This window comes from Pleurodeles waltl, chromosome 11 (assembly GCF_031143425.1).
Source record: "Pleurodeles waltl isolate 20211129_DDA chromosome 11, aPleWal1.hap1.20221129, whole genome shotgun sequence".
NCBI classification, from domain to species: Eukaryota; Metazoa; Chordata; class Amphibia; order Caudata; family Salamandridae; genus Pleurodeles; species Pleurodeles waltl.
In genome coordinates, this window is record NC_090450.1 from 627,190,080 (window position 1) to 627,208,457 (window position 18,378).

The following is an 18,378-nucleotide window of genomic DNA, read 5'->3' on the forward strand; positions in this document are numbered from 1 at the left end:
TAATCAGAGAACATTCTGGGAGCATTATACTAAGCCTCATATTGTTAAACTTTTCAAAAATGTGTGTGCATTTTTTTTTTTTTTTTTTTTTTTTTTTTACTGGAACTACTGTCAATAGTGCAGGGTGACCATAAAACGTTTATTTACAGCGCGCACCCTAATAATGAAGTCTTTTCATTATTGAACCACAAATACACGTTTGAACAGCATTAACATATGGACACACATTATTTCAACTGCAGATAGTTCACTTCTCTATAAACTGGCAGCCAAAGGTTTGTGCTGCAGGGGGTGGGGCCTACTTGTCCTAAGGACAAAATAAACAGGAAAGCTTGTAGCCCTTTGTTGGAAAATGGGTTATTGGTAAGGGCAGGTAGGTACCTCCACTTAGCAATAGGCCACTAACCTCCACTTAGGTCCAGTTAGGTCTGAGTAAATTAAACCCAGCTTAACCCTTGGTAGCTTGGCAACGAGCAACAAGGCTTAACTTAGGAGACAGAGTGTAAAGCATTCTAATATCACAAAACAGTAATTAAATAAAACACAGGAAGCAGTTTAAAAATCCAAAATCAATTTATAAAAATAGATTATATTTTTATCTTTAAAATGACACAAAAACGAATAAAATCGGGTAAGGGGAACCGGAGATATGGAATTTTAAACAATTATTGTTTTCTAGCACCTTGAAACAAAAAGCGCCAATCTGGTCGCACCTCGACCGGGGCAAAGTCAAAGTTTAAGGCCGACCGCGATGGAGCCCGGCTCCGCTACAGCCCGCGGGAGGCCTCTGTCAAAAGTTTACCTTCGCACTTAGTCGTTTTTCTGAAGATTTTCTTCAGCGGGACGAACCGGCCAGTCCAATTCAACCTCCTGGAACTCTTCTCCAGATACGCGTCGCAGGAGCCCTCAGTGGAGATTTTTACCTTCGGACGTAGTCGTTTTTTTCGAAGTGAAAAATCCTTCGACCGGGGCAAACCTGGATCTTGATCTGACGTCCTTGGAGCCCTCCTCTGATACGCTGGCTGGGAGGTCCCGGTCAACTTTCTACGTTCGGACTTAATCTCTTTTTTGGAGATTTTCTTCACCGGGACAAACCTGCAAATCAGGCCGGGTCACGGTTGAGGCAAGCCGGCTAGAGTTGCCGCGGCGGGTTGGTCCCTCTATGGAGCATTTTTTCAAAAGTTCTCCAAACTTCTGGGTCTTCTCCCAGATGTTCTTTTAAGGTTCTTTTGGGGTACACAGCTCACCCCAAGGTTCCAGAAGCTCTGAGATGATCCTTGGGGGCGTGGACTACAACTCTCAGAATGCACCTGGCACAAACTCCTTTTTGGCCATCGGACAGTGGTCAGCTGGTTGGTTTCTTCAGGAGTTGGTACAGCGGACTCTGGTTAGCAATTTTTCACCTGTAGCAAACAGGGAGTCCCTCCTAGAACCAGTTGAAGCCAGGCATTGTCCTTCTTGTGGTGAAGCCCAAGTGTGCAGCTGGTGCAGCCCTTTAGAGTGCAGGGTCCAGGTACAGGCCAGGGGTCCAGCAGGGCAGTCCTTCTTCTGTAGTTCTTCCTGGTAAGGATCTGGTAGGGAACTGAGGTGTGCCAGTTTTATCCTTGCTCCTGGGTGAAAAACAGGGGGGTCCTGGTTCTCCAATCAGGTGCAGGGTCCTTCTCCCCCACCCCCTGTGATGACCACTTCCAAGGAAGTGTGGCAAAAATCAATCCCAGGGAGCAACATTCTTCAAAAATCCCTTATGGCTGAAAGTGTTTTTTGGAGGTTACATCTGGCTGAGCCCACCCACTGGTGTGGCTAAAAATCCTAAACACACCCCTCTCCTAATCTAATCAAGGGGGCACCTAATTGTCTGGGTTTGCAGGATGTGGGGATGTTGCTGGGTTTCTCCAAATGTCCTTCTCTGCCTTTGAAGACCAGTTTGGCAGCCCTCCTCCTTCCTGACTCACCATCTGCAGAGGGGAGATCCCCTCCCACAGGCACATCTCTGTGTGAAGCCAGGCCACTTCACACCTCATCAAGGCAGCCTGGCCAGTCAGAGCACAGCAGCAAAAACAATGCAGGGCTGAAGTTGGCAACTTTTCAGGTAAAGTTTAAAACTCTTTACCTGAACAAGTTATATTAAATCCCACAACTGGAAGTTGTGGGATTTATTATAACAATTAATTTGATACCAAACTCTTGGTATCTGTCATTTAAGGGGACTTTTACAAAATTAAAATAGTCTCCCCATTCTAGCCCATGAAGGCCATTCACTATAATGAGGGAAAAACGAATTTGGCTGTTTTTACCTCACCAGGGCTTATAAAATTATTTTTATAAGGTCCCTGCTTATAGTTACATGGTACCCACCCCTAGGGGCACATAGAGCACACCTTAGAGGTGACTTGTATGCAACAATAAGGTAGTTTAAGACTTTGGAACTACTTTTAATTCCAAAGTCGAATTTGCATATAACTTTTATTTAATAGTAGCCAGCAAGGCGGGCCTGCCTTTACAATGACACTGGGCAACTCAGCAGTGCATCTATGGGTGCACTACCTATGCTGTGGTCCCTAAACCTACATGCCCTACCATATACTAGGGACTTATAGGTAGGTTGACTTACCCAATTATAATTAGCCTAATTTGCATACTGATTTTACACAGAGCACAGACCCTGGGACTGGTTAGCAGTACCCAGGGCACCATCAGAGTCAGGAGAACACCAGCAAAAAGTGGGAAATGGAGGCAAAAAGTTAGGGGGCCTCTGCAATCATCCCTGTTCTCTCACACCCTTGACTTCAAACAATATGCCCCGGGCGTCGGGCGACAGGAATTCCACATCCCTGAGATTGATGATATAGGGCATGGTCCAGAGGTCCTACATCAATATCATTATATGAATGTATTAAAATCATCTGTGTAATTGAGTCTGACCTCAAAATATTTTCTATTCACTGTCCTACTAGCGCATTGATCAGTGACCTAATGAAACTTCAGCCTTCCCCCCTATCCCCCCGGAAAAAACATGAAGGCCCCCCCATCCCCATACTTCCGCCCCAGTCAGGAGCTCTCGTCGAGGGTCATGACACCCATGCACAGTACCAAAGGGGGCCTCCTGGAGCTCAGGGGCCACCCCGCACACAGAGTCCATTGTTCCGACACTGGCATTAATGTAGATCAGTCGATTTTTTTTTTTTTATTTATTTTTTTTATATTTTTTTCCTGACTCGATTTATTGATGGTTATCATGAGGGCTTCTAGCCTGTTAATATTGTTTTATCTTACACCCCTATGTTTATGTCCAAATAAGGTGAGTTGGGGTTATTGCCTGTGTTTGATAAATGTATGAGTAATTATGTCGTAGTGCAAAAGAAGGCTCTACACCCTGGAGCCATAGGCTTGTACAAGGATGCATGGTGATTCAAAATGGAGATTTTCTTAGCTTTAGTGAAGGAAAGTCTTGATTTTATTAAAACACGGAGGCGAGTATTATGCTTATCTTCTCTTGCTTTAATTCAAATAGCAGCCAAGAAACTACAAATCCCAGCAGACCCCGCTGGGAAACTACAATAACGAATATGTCATACAATATGTCATAGAGTATGTAACCAATCAGATGCACAGAGGGGTATAAACATATTGGCTGATAGCAACAAGTCCTCTTTTCTTGTAGAGCAGTTAAGATAGTCTGAATAAAGGTATTATCAACAACAAAATAATACATGCCAATATGAATGAAAATAGAGCCTCCAAACGATAGACAACATGAATAGTCTTTTGATCCAAATTGGGAATGAAGAGGTCTTGGAATAGAGTCGTTTCATGAGTCGGAGAAGATGCCGCTTGCGGAGTATCCTGGTAGGATGAAGGCAGGATCTTAAGTTGACTGGTTGGTAGTGGAAGTTGTACCTAATGAGAATAAAGGGAGGGTTAATAATGGACCCAAAGCGGTGGGATAATACTCGCCTCCGTGTTTTAATAAAATCAAGACTTTCCTTCACTAAAGCTAAGAAAATCTCCATTTTATTACAAGCACGGAGGCTCCTATTATGCTTAGTTCAAAGCATAGAAATTATTGAAATAGCTACATGGGATACAGGCTTGCAATAAAAGGTTCTAAAAGTTGAGACATTTGACCAATCAGCGGACTTGAGGATGTCCCCTAAGCTCAAACCTGTCCAAAAGGCTTTGGAAGCCATAGCTCCTCTGGTAGAATGGGCACCGAAAATGGAGGTGTTAATGCCAGCCAATTCCATCATCCATTTCACCCATCGTGCTAAAGTAGTGGAAGTTACAGGTTTATGAGGGGGTCTGAAAGAGACGAGGAGTTGAGCTTCAGAAGACTTCCTCAAATCCTTGGTTCTAAAAATGTATTCCTTCAAGCAATTTCCTACACATAAGTTAACATGCTCAGGAAAGTAAGGATAAAAAACAGACATTAAATTAGTTTTTGTTCGTTTTGTACCTGAAAGAAAACACCTTGAGGGGTATACTGAACTGAGGTCACATCTAGAGCTCTAACATCAGAAATACGTTTTAGAGACACCAGACAAAGAAGCATGGTTAATTTAGCAGAAAGCAACTTTAGAGATAAAAGGGAATTAGGCGGTTGAGATAAGAAAAATCGTAGCATTACATTAACATCCCACATGAAATTGTACTTCGGTAAAGGAGGTTTGGTAAAACGGATTCCTTTCAATAAACGACAAATCAGAGGATGTTCACCGACAGGTTTATTGTTTACTCTGTCATGTTCCGCTGAAATAGCCGACCTGTACATGTTGACCGTTCTGTAGGCCTTTCCTTGGGCTGCCAAGGAAGCTAAAAAATTTACAACTAGGACTACATCTGCTGAAAAGGGATTGGCACCCCTGAGCAGACACCAATTATGCCAGACAGACCATGCTGACTTGTAAGCTTTGGTTGTGCCAGGAGCCCAGGCCTGTCGTATGAAGCTTGCAGCTTCCTGCGAAATTCCTGGGGTTCTCCAGGCAGACCCGAAACCATCCAAGAAACTAGCTGAAGGGATTGACTGATTATTAGGTCGTGGGGATGACCTTGAGGATTCAATAATAGAGATGGGAAACTTGGAAGAAGAACGGGGAGATCTATAAGTAGCTCGAGGGCTAACGGGAACCAAGGCTGACCTTGCCAGAGGGGGGTAATCAAGAGGATTCTGGTGGATTGACGGCGAACCTGCGCCAAAACCCTGGAAATCATTATGAAAGGAGGAAAAGCATAGTTGATTTGATTGGACCAGTCCTGTTGGAAAGCATTGGTGGCCAAAGCCTGGGGGTCTGGACGCCAGCTGTAGTACCGAGGGATCTGGCTGTTTAAACGAGAAGCAAAAAGATCGACCGAGAAGGGACCGAATTTGGAAGAAAGAGCGTTGAATACTGAGGGGTGAAGACGCCAATCGCTCGAATCTTGGAGATATCTGGAACACCAATCTGCGATTGTGTTCATCTCTCCTGGAAGATACTCTGCTCGAAGCGAAATCTGATTTTGGAGACAGAATTCCCATAGGCTCTTTGCTAGCTCGGCCAGGGGTTTTGACCGAGTACCTCCAAGATGATTTATGTAACGAACCGCAGAAAGGTTGTCCATCCAGAGGAGAATAGAACAGCTTACCCTGTCTTTGGCGAAGGTTTGGATCGCAAAGGAACCTGCAAGAATCTCTAAACAATTTATGTGCAGATATGACTCCTCTCTTGACCATAAACCTCCAGTCGAGAACTGAGCGCATCTTGCGCCCCAACCAGTCCGACTTGCATCGGATTCTAAAACAAGATCTGGTGCTGTAGAGAATATTGCCCGGCCATTCCAAGCATCTAGATGATCGAGCCACCATTGAAGTTCGATCCGGGATTCGTGATCCAGCAAGATTAGGTCTTCGTAAGTAAAGCCCTCTCTCAGATGTCGGATTTTTAGACGCTGGAGTGCTCGATAATGAAGGGGACCTGGAAATATAGCTTGAATGGATGATGCTAACAGACCAATTATCCGGGCGAGACCTTTGATCGTAAGTTGTGATTTGCTGAGAACTAAGTGTATTTCTTTCTTGATATGGGAAATTTTTTGGGCCGGAAGATGAAGAGTAGCCTTGATAGAGTCTACGAGAAACCCCAAGAATTCCATGTGATGAGATGGAATGAGGTTGGATTTGTCGTTGTTTATCAGAAAACCTAACTCTTGAAGAAGAGAAACTAACATGTCCACATGTTGTATGAGAGTGGATCTGTCCTGGTGAAGGATTAGGAAGTCGTCTAAGTATACGATAATTCTGACTCCCTGAGCTCGTAGATGAGTTATGACTGGTTTCAACACCTTGGTAAAGCACCAAGGAGCCGAGGAGAGGCCAAATGGAAGACATGTAAATCGATAAAATTGGCCGTTCCACTGAAATTGTAGAAACTTCCTGAAGGAGTAATGAATGGGAATGGAAAGGTATGCATCCTGTAGGTCTAAGCGGACCATCCAATCGTTTGTTAACAACGAATCTCGGAGATGGAGAATAGATTCCATCTTGAAATGGTGATAAACGACAAAATTGTTGAACAATTTGAGGTTTATCACAGGACGAAATTTCTTGTTCTTCTTTTGTACGAGAAACAAAGTGCTTGTAAAGCCTGAAGGGTGAGGAGCGCATGGCTCTATCGCATGCTTGAGGAGTAAAGAATGAACCTCGCGAGAAAGAAGAGTGTTTTGCTGTTCGGAAAACTTTAAGGGTTTTGGATGATGATGTTGGAAAGGAATCGAGTAGAGTTCTATGTGATATCCTGAAATTGTCTGCAGGACCCAAGGATCTGCGGTTAGAGACCGCCAATTTGTCACAAACAAAGCCGTCCGGCCTCCCACCAACAATGAGCCACAAGGAGGAACGCTTACCTGCGTTTTGGGAGCCTCTGGACCTGAAGCCACGTCTGAAGGAGCGATACCTTTGTGGATAGAACTGTGGCTTGTACTCCTGAGGGTATGAAGAGGAGCCTCTGGTCTGATTGACCGCACCCCTCTGGGTGTAGCGGCCGGCAAAGCGGCTCCTGCCTTTGCCGGCTCTTCCAAAAACACGGGAGTGAAAGATTTTGTTCATGGAAGACTGCGCCTTGTCCATTGAAGCAAAAGTTTGAACATATTTGCTGAGTTCTTTGAGGAAAGAGTCTCCAAACAGCAAACCGTTGGCTTCTGGACCCGTCTCCTTGGTTGCGAGAGAATTGAGTTTAGGGTCGATTTTAAGGAGTAGACTCTTCCGCCTTTCCTGTGCCATAGAGGCGTTAGCATTTCCAAGAAGACATATCGCCCTTTGGGCCCAATTAGAGAGTACAACCGGATCCACTTTCTTGCCCTCCATTCTAGCCTCTTCTGCTAGATCCAAAATTCTAGTGAGTGGACCGGAGATATCCAGCAGCCTGTCCTGACAGTTGGTCCAGGCTCTGTCCACACCTTTTTTGGGATCTTTCCCAAATTTTGTGAAAAACATTATGATATTTGGATCAATGGCCGGAGTATTAGTGATGTTGTTCGGTAGTGAAGGCCTGGGGCACTCAGATTTGAGTCTGTTACGTACCAGTTTCTCTAGAGGTTGACGTAAGTTCTTAAGTACGTATTCCGATACATGATCACAGGGAGTCCATTCAGTGGAATTTGGGTGACGGATAAGGGATGGGTCAAACATCGGTTGGCCCGCGAAGTCCACTAAGGTATTTTTTAATTTTGTTTGAGAAGACTCTCCCAGTTGACTCAGAGAAGTTTTACGCCTCTTCTCCGTAGGCCCTGGCCAGATCATTATGTCTGGATCCTCCTTATCCGAATCTTTATCCGAATCTGAATCACCCATGTCATCATCAGTATCTCCCAGATTAGTGATCTGTATAGGAAAGGAAGTGCTAGGGGTGGAAGCCTGGTTAGAAACTTTTTTAGCCGGAGAGTCGGAGTCATCCTGAGCCTTGTCTGCCTTTCTTTTTTTGGATTTAGAAGGCGAGGCTGAAGAGATTAACTTTCTAATAGAGGCCTCAAATGTTTTAGAAACCCCCGAGATTGAAGCAGAAACCGCTTTCTGGACCGAATCTTTAATAAAAGAGTCCAAATCTTCCTTGAATTGCTGAGCGTCATCCTCTTCTGAGTAATTTTCCATATTCAGAGGAAAAAAATTGTAAATCTGATATTCCGAATAAATAACTAAAATTTCCCTTTCAACAGGTTAAATAAATAAATGAAAGAACCAACCGTGAAATAAAGTGCTTGTATTGAGAAAAAACGGTGTTTGACAAGCCCAGTAGAGTGCACTATGACGATGTCGTAGAGGTTTAAAACCTTTCCAAACGTAAAGGCGCGACCGCAGCCAAAGAAAAGGACGAAGAAACTTGAGCCAAAGGAGCGCTGCCGAACGCGTGTACGCTGAAGCAATGCCGCGGAGAACAGCCGGCAAGCCTCAGCTGAAGAGAAAAAACAGCTGATCTGACGCGCGTTCAGCTGTCAGAAGCTCCGTCCGCTCGCTTGAGAGGAATGCGGCGGATAGAGCGTGCGCGCGCGCCCCAGGCGTTCAAGTTAGAACGTTGGGGCGCGAAGGGAAAGGAATTTCCCAAATATTCAGGAGAAAACGGAATGATACGGAATATAAGAAGACAAAACAACATACATTAAGTGGAAACCTCGAACAAACTATGCCCAGGTTAAATATATACACGCAAAACGAACATTAATAAATGAGTAGAAGATAGTACTTATCTTGACTGCTAGCAGCAAGAAAAGAGGACTTGTTGCTATCAGCCAATATGTTTATACCCCTCTGTGCATCTGATTGGTTACATACTCTATGACATATTGTATGACATATTCGTTATTGTAGTTTCCCAGCGGGGTCTGCTGGGATTTGTAGTTTCTTGGCTGCTATTTGAATTAAAGCAAGAGAAGATAAGCATAATAGGAGCCTCCGTGCTTGTAATAAAATAGTAATAATACCACTACTCAATAAAAGCACTGATGTAAATAGCAGCTATTTTCTTAGTCAATGGTGATTGACCACACAAGAATGAATAGCTAAGCTGCCCCTTTCCGAGGATCGAACGTGTGACCTTCAGCTTATTTAGCTAATTATGGGTGCTTAACTACTCAACCTGTTTTTTTCACTTCATTACTTAGATTTTATTACAAGAGTAAAGCTAAAGAACCTTACTTATAAATGACATACAACTTGTAGATAAACATTTCGAAAATGCTGTACACATAATGGATAGTGTGGCAGTCGTATGCTTCTCAGTGAGTGATAAGTAATGCAAAGACACAAGCAAAGAGAAGAGTCTGGAGAAAATAGTTACAAATGTTTGTGATTGAAAGTTCTACCGAAATGTGATTTCATAAAATACAATAAAAACGACATGGATTTGCTGTCATTCAAGCTAAGTTGTTTACTCCATCAAGTTGATAATGATTTCTTCTCTTTCAGTACAAAAAATACAACCGGAGTAATGCCGAGGTGCAAAAAAGGGTATTTGAAGCTATCAATTATCTCAATTTGGTAAGTGACATTTAAAAGGTCAGTAATGATCAGCATATATCATACAGAAGTTCAGCTTTTTCAACTAACCTAACACAACTCATTTTGGGATGGAAGTAAGGTAGGTTTTTACAGGCTAAATTACCCAAAGTAAGGGAGCATATTAGGCGTTAATTGCTTTCATAACATTACTAAAGACGTTAGAGGCTGAAAAGGGATTAGCATTTCCTCATAGCTGCTTTCACAACAGTATCTTCTCTCCATTGCAGTACTCCGAAGCCTGCACGGATGCAGCTTTTCTTCTAGGTCTGGCTAACAGACCTGACTAAATTATTGTTAACAATTATTTAAGATATACATTAAGTGGACTTGGGCTCTTCCTAATAAAGTATTTGCCTCTCACAGCATGTCATTGGCTATTTGGTGTATCATTCCTCCTCCCATGAAGTGCTTGCATTGTAGTGCTCAAAGGGCTATATTACAACTCAAAAGTCCACTGAATCATGACACATTGAATTATTTTTGACATAGAAGCATTGCTAACAAAAAGTATTCATTATTGTTTTGTTCTTCACCTTAGAAGGCTTTAAAAAACATTTGTGAATCTGGAATGGAAGTCAGGCTTAGCCAATGCTGACTTTAAGCTTGCTTCGGTATATGCATAATTGTACAAGGGGGCAGTGTGTGGGGTGGTGGGCTAACCTGTCCATAAAACTGAAAACACCAATAAAACATCTTACAAAATAGACCATATTGTGCAGAACGTTTTAAGCAGCTTCAGAAACCTTACGCAGGTGCACAAGTCTTTATGTATTAACAATGAAACCAATCTTAAAGAAAATAGGAAGAAAATGAGCATGCTGCGCTCTTAAAGTCTGCAATTCATAAAATGTAGTACACATGCTATTATTTCTAATTGTTAACTTGCTTTTATAACCGTTCACGAATATAATGCCATTTCTAAAGCCTTTGCGGATTAAGAGTTTTGTGTTGCTGGGTTTCAGCAAACAATTGCCGATGTCTTGTCCACTTCATTTAGAGTGTAAACACTTGAGTGCTTTCTGAATAATCAGACAGGACACTCACCGATGTTTGTCGGATATCCTGCATCCGCCAAACTTTAAAATCGGTCGTTGTCTTGCAAATATCTCTGGTTTTGTTTTGTAGTAATTTCAGTTCTACTTCGATGCTTTGTTTGTTGCAGAGAATTGTGAGCCGAATTCAGTTCATTATTATCAACCACTGGAGAGGCATGGTGGCCAGCGGCAAGTGATTATATGGATTCGATTTCACAGAACTAGAGCTGACTGATGATGTACATAAAAAGTACACATGAGAACATGGGTGGAGCTTTTACAGTATCAATTACGAAAATAATCATATTGTCTATGATAGGAATGTAGTTTGATATTTTAATTTATTTCCTCTCACAGGTGGTCACATGGCTGCCCTGCCTTTTTTTTTTTTGTAATCCGCTGATCTTGCACAAAGACTACATAGGTATGAGCATCTTCGATGGTCTACGATGAAGAGCAAATACATTAAAATTAACGCACCAAACAACATAACTATCATAGACATCATGATTACGTTGGTAATTTATTATATTTGTGTGCCAACTTTGTTGTTATGTTTTTAAATTGGACGCTTAAATATTAGGGGTCCCAGACGCACCACCCGAGGTATCTGGGTGTTGAAGTTTGTTCAGAGCACCACTGTGTTTATTATTGGATGAGATGTAATTTCGGTGGGTATGGTACCAGTTTCTCTCTTTATTAATGCCACACACACTTGCCAAAGGATATGCAACAAGGTTTTCGTCATTGCTGCCATTTTAATAGAATACATGAAAGGTAGATCAGTGCACATGTTAATCAGTGTGTATGGTAGTGCTATTTAAAATGATGGAAAGTGTGATGGCTTAGAACAGAGCTTACAAGACAGTAAGGACGTGCGCTGTCTGATGAGCTGATGGCAGTAGTTGCTGTTCTCTACTTCTTGTGTGAACCAATGTTCAAATGCTGTTTTTTTTTTTGTTATATTAAAAAGTTGCAAACTGTATGAATTGGGATAGAACTGATAACTAGAAACTCTGAACCAGCGAAAACAGTGGTAGATGCCAAAGAATGCCAAGGGGAATAGAATCTCGGCATTCAGCCTGTTAGTGGAAAAAAGAAAAATCCTTCATTCATCCAAACCTGACATCACCAGAATGAGCACCGGAAATTAGTGAGGAATTCTAATAACATGCCCTTTATCAGAAGTGCATCAAGAAGCCACAAAATAAGAAGATTCCGGGAAGGGATGGCAGGATGAGTGGGAGTATCTATTTTGTATTTGAATTATCATGGCAAGGAAATGCCAAGTCTTGTGCAAAAACAAGAGGACTGCCAACCCATCCAAGAAAAATAAAAGGTAGAACATTAAATACATTGATGCATAATGTTTCTCAATGTTACTTGAAGGCACGTGGCTGGGCACCAGTGCAAATATGCATATGTTTACATTGCAGGTCTGGCATATGTCTCTAGATCTAATGTTATGTAGTGACCTCTGGCCACGTCTCCGGAGTGCTCCAGATTTGGGCCAGATTTCTGTTATATAGGGGAAAAAAATCAATTATGTTTTTCAGTCCATGTTATTTAGACCTCTATTTTGGTCCTTGTTAAATGATTGTCTACACCCCAGAACGTGTAACATTTTTTTTTATATATAATATATATATATATATGTTCTCATGTCAACAAGCTATGAAACACACAGGAAGAAAGCAGTTAGAAAAATTAGTCATCTGTAAGTGCTAGACTCTAACATATTACACAGTATACCTGTTCATTGGCCGATGTTTGTTTAATAACACAATAACTATATGATGAGGTATTTGTATGGCAAATAATCGTCACAAAATATGCGAAGAGATCTTTGAAAAGAGTGGCACAAGATCCAGAGAAGACGAAGGTGCAAAGAAATGTAGAAAAATCTAGTTTTACAGACTTCATGTTTGCAGAATATACCTGAAAATGGTCCTCAAAGCAAGTCGTAAGTTCTTTGTTTTGTAAAATGCGTTATTATTTTCTTTGTAGGTTTACAAAGGTATAAACATTTTTGTAGCACTGATTGGCATTGAAATCTGGCAGACCACTGATCTGATAGCAGTGGTTGCCTCAGCAGGCGTTGATCTGGACAGGTTTTCAGCTTGGAGAACTCAAGACCTTCTGAAAAGGAAAAAGAACGACAATGCCCAGTTTCTCACGTAAGTTATAACATGTTTGATTTATCGTTGTTGTGTGTTCTGAGGTTTTTTGTGTTTAGCTTGTTCTGTGTAGGTGGGCATCAGTTATAAATATTAAATAATGTTCTTTGGACAAAATTGCCACATATGGAAAGCATCATTCAATGTGAGAAGTGGTGGCTTACAAGGGCTCTCTGGTTCAAAGTTTCTGACCAAAATAAATCAAGTAGGTATTCCACTTAAACCTATGTCTACCCTACTAACGTATGTATACGTCATGAAGGGTGTCCAGATAATGTTTATGATATGGAATTAGTCAATAGTTGTAATAACCCCAACCCTGTACCCAGCAATATTTTTGTTTTGTTTGCCCCCCACCCCCCTCACCTGTGGAGCGATCTCCTATTTGGCACCAGTGTGTGGGTAAAGAGTTAGTGTCCCATCCTCTCTGGACATCACCAGTTGTCTCATTAATATCCATGTGAGATCACTTGTGATGTCCCACACCTATCGCATGGAAGTAGGAGGTATTACCTAGCCCTTCACAGGTCCATCCAAGTTTTGAGCTGGTAGGCGAGGCTATGGAACTGACTAAGGGCAACTAGCACTGCCCTTCATGCCTTCCTGTCCATAGTCACCAGCTTTAGCTACTTTTCATTTCTGGTGATAGCCAGGAACTTTTGAATTTACAAAAACAATATTTATACCAAACTTACTTATAGGGGATTTCAGCCAGACATCCTCATCCATTGAGTTTTTACGGTATCATTCAAATTTTTATTTCCACCCGCTACTACATACAGCAAAGGGCAGACCCCATCAGCCATTGGCTAACTTCAATGTATGTGGCAGCATTCTACCATTTTTTTTGTTGTTGCAAGGAGCACACTCGCACACAAAATTGTTCCCTGAAGTTCCAGGCATGCTTGCATTTAGCCAATTTTCTTTTTGATTTACCTGTCGCTCTGCCCATGCTCTTCTCTGTTTTATGGGATGGAGGAAGAAGGAAGTCTGAGCAACCAAGCGTCTCCCACTCTGACTCCGCCTTTCTTCCCACTGCAGCAGAAGAACTAAACTAAGAGATCGTGATCAGAAGGGGATGGACTTGCATTGTTCCCTGCCCCTCCCTTTCAAAGTCACACTTTCTGGTTCAGACTTCTCCTTATCACAGTGCTTCTCTCTCCAAGAAAAGCAAGGCTGAGGAAGGATCTTTATGCCTCTGACCTAGCAAGGAGCCAGACATTGTTTAGAATTTCTTTAGCCTAATAAAAATCAATCTAGTGTCTAGCTCCTTTCTGAGGTTCAGACGCACATCTGTGTAATATAGAAGAAACCTTATGCTCTTCAGATTTTTCTTATCCTCAAAAAATATCCAAACAATGTCTACGTCCTTATTGGGGCACAAAAACATGTCCCTCAGACGGAGCCTATGCAGCTCCTATGAAAATCACACATAACTTTGCGTAACTTTATAGTCCTTACATGTTACCACATTGACACTGCACTTACTTCACATCACCTAATTTTTTGTGTGTTCCTGTCCGTTATGACTGCTCGACAGACACATGTGAATAAACAGTTTCTATTGTTGAACGTACACTGTATGACGCACGTTATCCTGTAACCCATACATTCAGGAACTTTCAACGTCAGAAATGTGAAGAAATACTTTAACCAATTTTTGTCATGAGTAGGGAATTCTGGGTTAGAAAAAGTGGTGGCACCCTCGCAAGCCACACTACCCTTGACACCCAAGTATTGTGCATTATGGAAGGAGAGAAGCCTCAATTTACTGTTTTTGTAGGTCAAAATTTTCCCATGTTTACAACGGATTAGGAACAGCAGCAGTCAGCAGCAGCTAACACTCTGTTCCTCTGATCTTGGATGGGAAATTTTGCACCAAACACTTCAAATGACCTGAACAGGCATAACCGTGCAATTTTTGATAATTTTGAGTCCTAATAGTAAATGAAAAATGTTTAGAATTACTCAGATTACTTGGGCGTAATGACAATTTTGCCCCAGCCTAATGTTTACATATTCCCATTGTGTTGGTGGCCCTATTACATACATGAGATACTGTTTTTAACAGGAGTAATGTTGGAACCTTGGATGGGAGAATAGTTGCTATTTGCCTGAAATTGTGGCATTATTTTACAGAAACGTGTAGATTTTCATTTATTTATATTGTATCACTTACAGGGAATTATGGAAACCTAAATATGTTAAGGTTCATCAAAGTCACATCATCGATTTCCCTATGCTCTAGGTTTCATAACTGTCTGAGGGTTGTAGGGTCCCCAGAGATCAAGGTGAGCTTGGCCCAAATACTACAGATATCACCCATGGAAGCACCCATAACTAACGCCTTGGCTTCTAGCTTGTGGTTCTCTGCTCAAGCCCATGGAAAATGCACCCATGTCTGACAATCCCATGCTCAGAAGATTCAGTAAAACAGTGGAGCAATATTTTCATGTGAGAGGAAGACAGAAGAAGACTGTCATGTTTGGAGAAAGAAATATTGAAAATCTGGCATGTTTTTTCAGTATATTGTCCTGGCCAGCCAATCGGGAAACACATAAGAATTGAGGTTGGGGTTCAAGTCTTGGAAAGGATACGTACATGCACAAGGAAGATTGAAGGAATTTTCTATGTTTTTGCTAGTGAATGCTAAAAATCTGAAAAACGTGATTTGTGCAATCTTCCATCTAGATATACACGTTAATGGGGTGAGGCACCCAGTGACAGAAACCTTAATGTGTAGATTTTATATGTTTACCTTTTTGTTTACTGTGAAAAAGTTAATTATTATTTGGAATGGATAGTAGTCTGCCAATAGTAATACTTAAAAAGGAATAATGTTACTATCTTGTTAGGTCCAGTTAATATTTCAGTAAATTAAATTTCAGTTCAGGATCTGGTAGCTATGGCACAGAGAGACAGGCATAACTTAAAGAAAGCATTTAGACGCACCAAAAGAGTTAAATCCAAAATCACAACTTTTTCTGGAAGTCAAAATCTTTCAGAGGGGTAAGGATACATGTTGTGTCTGAGGAGGGCTCCACGGCATCTGATTGACATCTAAGTGGCATAGGATTGGCATTGATCTTGGAAGGAAGAGTAGCAAGCAGGAGAATTTAAATTTCTTGCCCAAGTAAGTCCCATCGATGATCAAATACTTTTGGCTTCTTTGCCCAGTCAAGATGTTTTCCTTCGGGTTTAGTCTCTTTTTCAGAGCTAAGAATCCTTCAGAGCATCAAAACTGAAGGCTGTATCTGAAGAGAGCTTCACAAGGCTGAATATCTTCTCAACGATGTCCTGCTGAACCGGATCTGCTGCTACAGAGAACCTCAGAGCGGAGCAATCCTTTTTCTTTTTTCAAGACTCACTCCATTAGAGACTACCATTAGGATCCAGGTCGAGTACAGAAGGTGCTGTGAGCTGCATCAGGAAAAGGCCTCTTGGATCTACAGCGAGCTCAGCCACCTGAACCTTGGAGTCCACTTCTTTGTACTGACTACAAGATTTGAAATACATTAAGTTCCTGTGCAGAGCCTATCTGGCCTTCGTCTATGCTCTTAGATCAGTTTTCACTCCTCATCAATGCTATTCACTGACTGGGTGACAGTTGAAGCTAATGCAAATTAGCCTCCAGAAGCTTCAGGCAGTGAAAAGGTAACTTTCTAAAAGACAATTTTCTTCGATATTTATAAAAAAAATCTGAATACACCATTAAGACAGCCTTTTAATACGTTTTAAGAATAGTATTTGAATAATTTTCCTAGCTGGTCCCTAGCCTTAGATAGCAGAAGTTATATTTAATAATCTCAGTGTTTCTTTATGGGCCAACCAATCTTTCTAAAGTGAAGATAACCTTTTATGTGCTGGTCATAGTAAGGACTTGTTAACTACATTTCTACACGTCCTACTTTTAGATATCATACACCTTGGCTTGTGGGCTACAAGGCCTATATGTTGGCGACTTAATATTTATAAGGGAGGTTTTCTGTGATCAAAAAGGTTCCTTTTGACATGTTTTGCAGTTTTAAAAGTGCATCTGCCAAGCTACATTGGCGGACCTAGAGTAATTTTTGTCTGGTCACACTAGTGGATAGCACAGTATTACTACAGTCCATCTGCATCTTTTAAATTGCCATGCCATGGGTATACTTTAGGCACCACATACTGTGGCCTTATTGGAAACGTAAATATGGCAATTAGTTTATTCAGTTTTGACATATTTTAAGGGTCTGAGCATATGTACTGGGGCCAGGTTAGCAGTGTCACAGTTGGGAGTGGAAAAAAAACAGCAGTGTCAGTCAACAAAAAAATGGAGATGACCACACAAAAAGAGGAAGCTATAGTCCAGAACTGATATCTGTGACTAAAAGTCAGGTACTCTGAACCAGTATTTAGCTTGCAGCTGCTATATGAATTTCTAAAATGTACAGCAACTAATTTATTGCATGTAGACACCCTAAACCCACAGAAAACAAAATACATGTCTTGTATTTTCAAGCTTACTGGAACCTGAGTGCGAGAAAGCCCTTTTCACCCCCATCTTATCTGACTGATACTGGTGTTAACTGACTCCGACTATGCCCAGGCCTCTGCTAACCCAGCACAGGGCCAGTGGTCTGATGAAAAGGGTATATGGTAATTGGGTATAATTATGATTGGCAATGACAGCCCCCTGTAAGTCCCTACACTATCATAAGGCCATAAAGTTTCAAACTACCTATAACTCCTAGTATATAATAGGGCAGGGAGAGGTTTAGAGGCCCAGTAGATTTCCTGCACTGGAATGTGCACTGCTGTTTTGCCTGCCCCTATTTGAAAGGCAGCCCTGCTTTGCAGACTGTCTTTAAAAGTAAAATATAAGCACATTCGACTTTGGAAATCAAATCAAATCATTAACATTTATAAAGCGCGCTACTCACCCATGCGGGTCTCAAGGCGCTAGGGGAAAGGGGGGGGGTTACCGCTGCTCGAACAGCCAGGTCTTTAGGAGTCTCCGGAAAGCGGAGTGGTCCTGGGTGGTCCTGAGGCTGGTGGGGAGGGAGTTCCAGGTCTTGGCCGCCAGGAAGGAGAAAGATCTCCCACCCGCCGTGGAGCGGCGGATGCGAGGGACGGCAGCGAGTGCGAGGCCAGAGGAGCGGAGGAGGCGGGTGGGGACGTAGAAGCTGAGGCGTCTGTTGAGGTATTCCGGTCCCTTGTTGTGGAGGGCTTTGTGTGCGTGGGTGAGAAGTCGGAAGGTGATCCTTTTGCTGACTGGGAGCCAATGCAGGTGTCTCAGGTGTGCGGAGATGTGGCTGTTGCGGGGTACGTCGAGGATGAGGCGGGCCGAGGCGCTTTGAATGCGTTGCAGGCGATTTTGGAGTTTGGCTGTGGTCCTGGCGTAGAGGGTGTTGCCGTAGCGCAGGCGGCTCGTGAAGAGGGCGTGGGTCACGGTTTTTCTGGTGTCGCCGGGGATCCAGCAGAAGATCTTGCGGAGGGTGAGGAAGCAGGCGGAGGACACGGCGTTGACTTGCTTGGTCATGGTGAGAAGAGGGTCCAAGATGAAGCCGAGGTTGCGGGCGTGGTCTGTGGGGGTCGGTGTGGTGCCGAGGGCCGTGGGCCACCAGGAGTCGTCCCAGACGGACGGGGTGTTGCCGAGGATGAGGAC

The 18,378-nt window shown here is 42.5% G+C and overlaps 1 protein-coding gene across 2 annotated transcripts in view; it reads left to right on the forward strand.

The window, feature by feature from the left end:
• The window catches only part of LOC138265938 (zinc metalloproteinase-disintegrin-like VLAIP-B), a 206,638-nt gene that overhangs the window by 99,981 nt on the left and 88,279 nt on the right, over nucleotides 1-18,378 (forward strand). For both annotated transcript variants that reach the window (XM_069214137.1, XM_069214136.1), the window contains exons 8-9: nucleotides 9,431-9,502; nucleotides 12,565-12,734. In XM_069214137.1, the coding sequence (XP_069070238.1) occupies nucleotides 9,431-9,502; nucleotides 12,565-12,734 (242 nt within the window). The remainder of the gene's footprint in view (nucleotides 1-9,430; nucleotides 9,503-12,564; nucleotides 12,735-18,378) is intronic.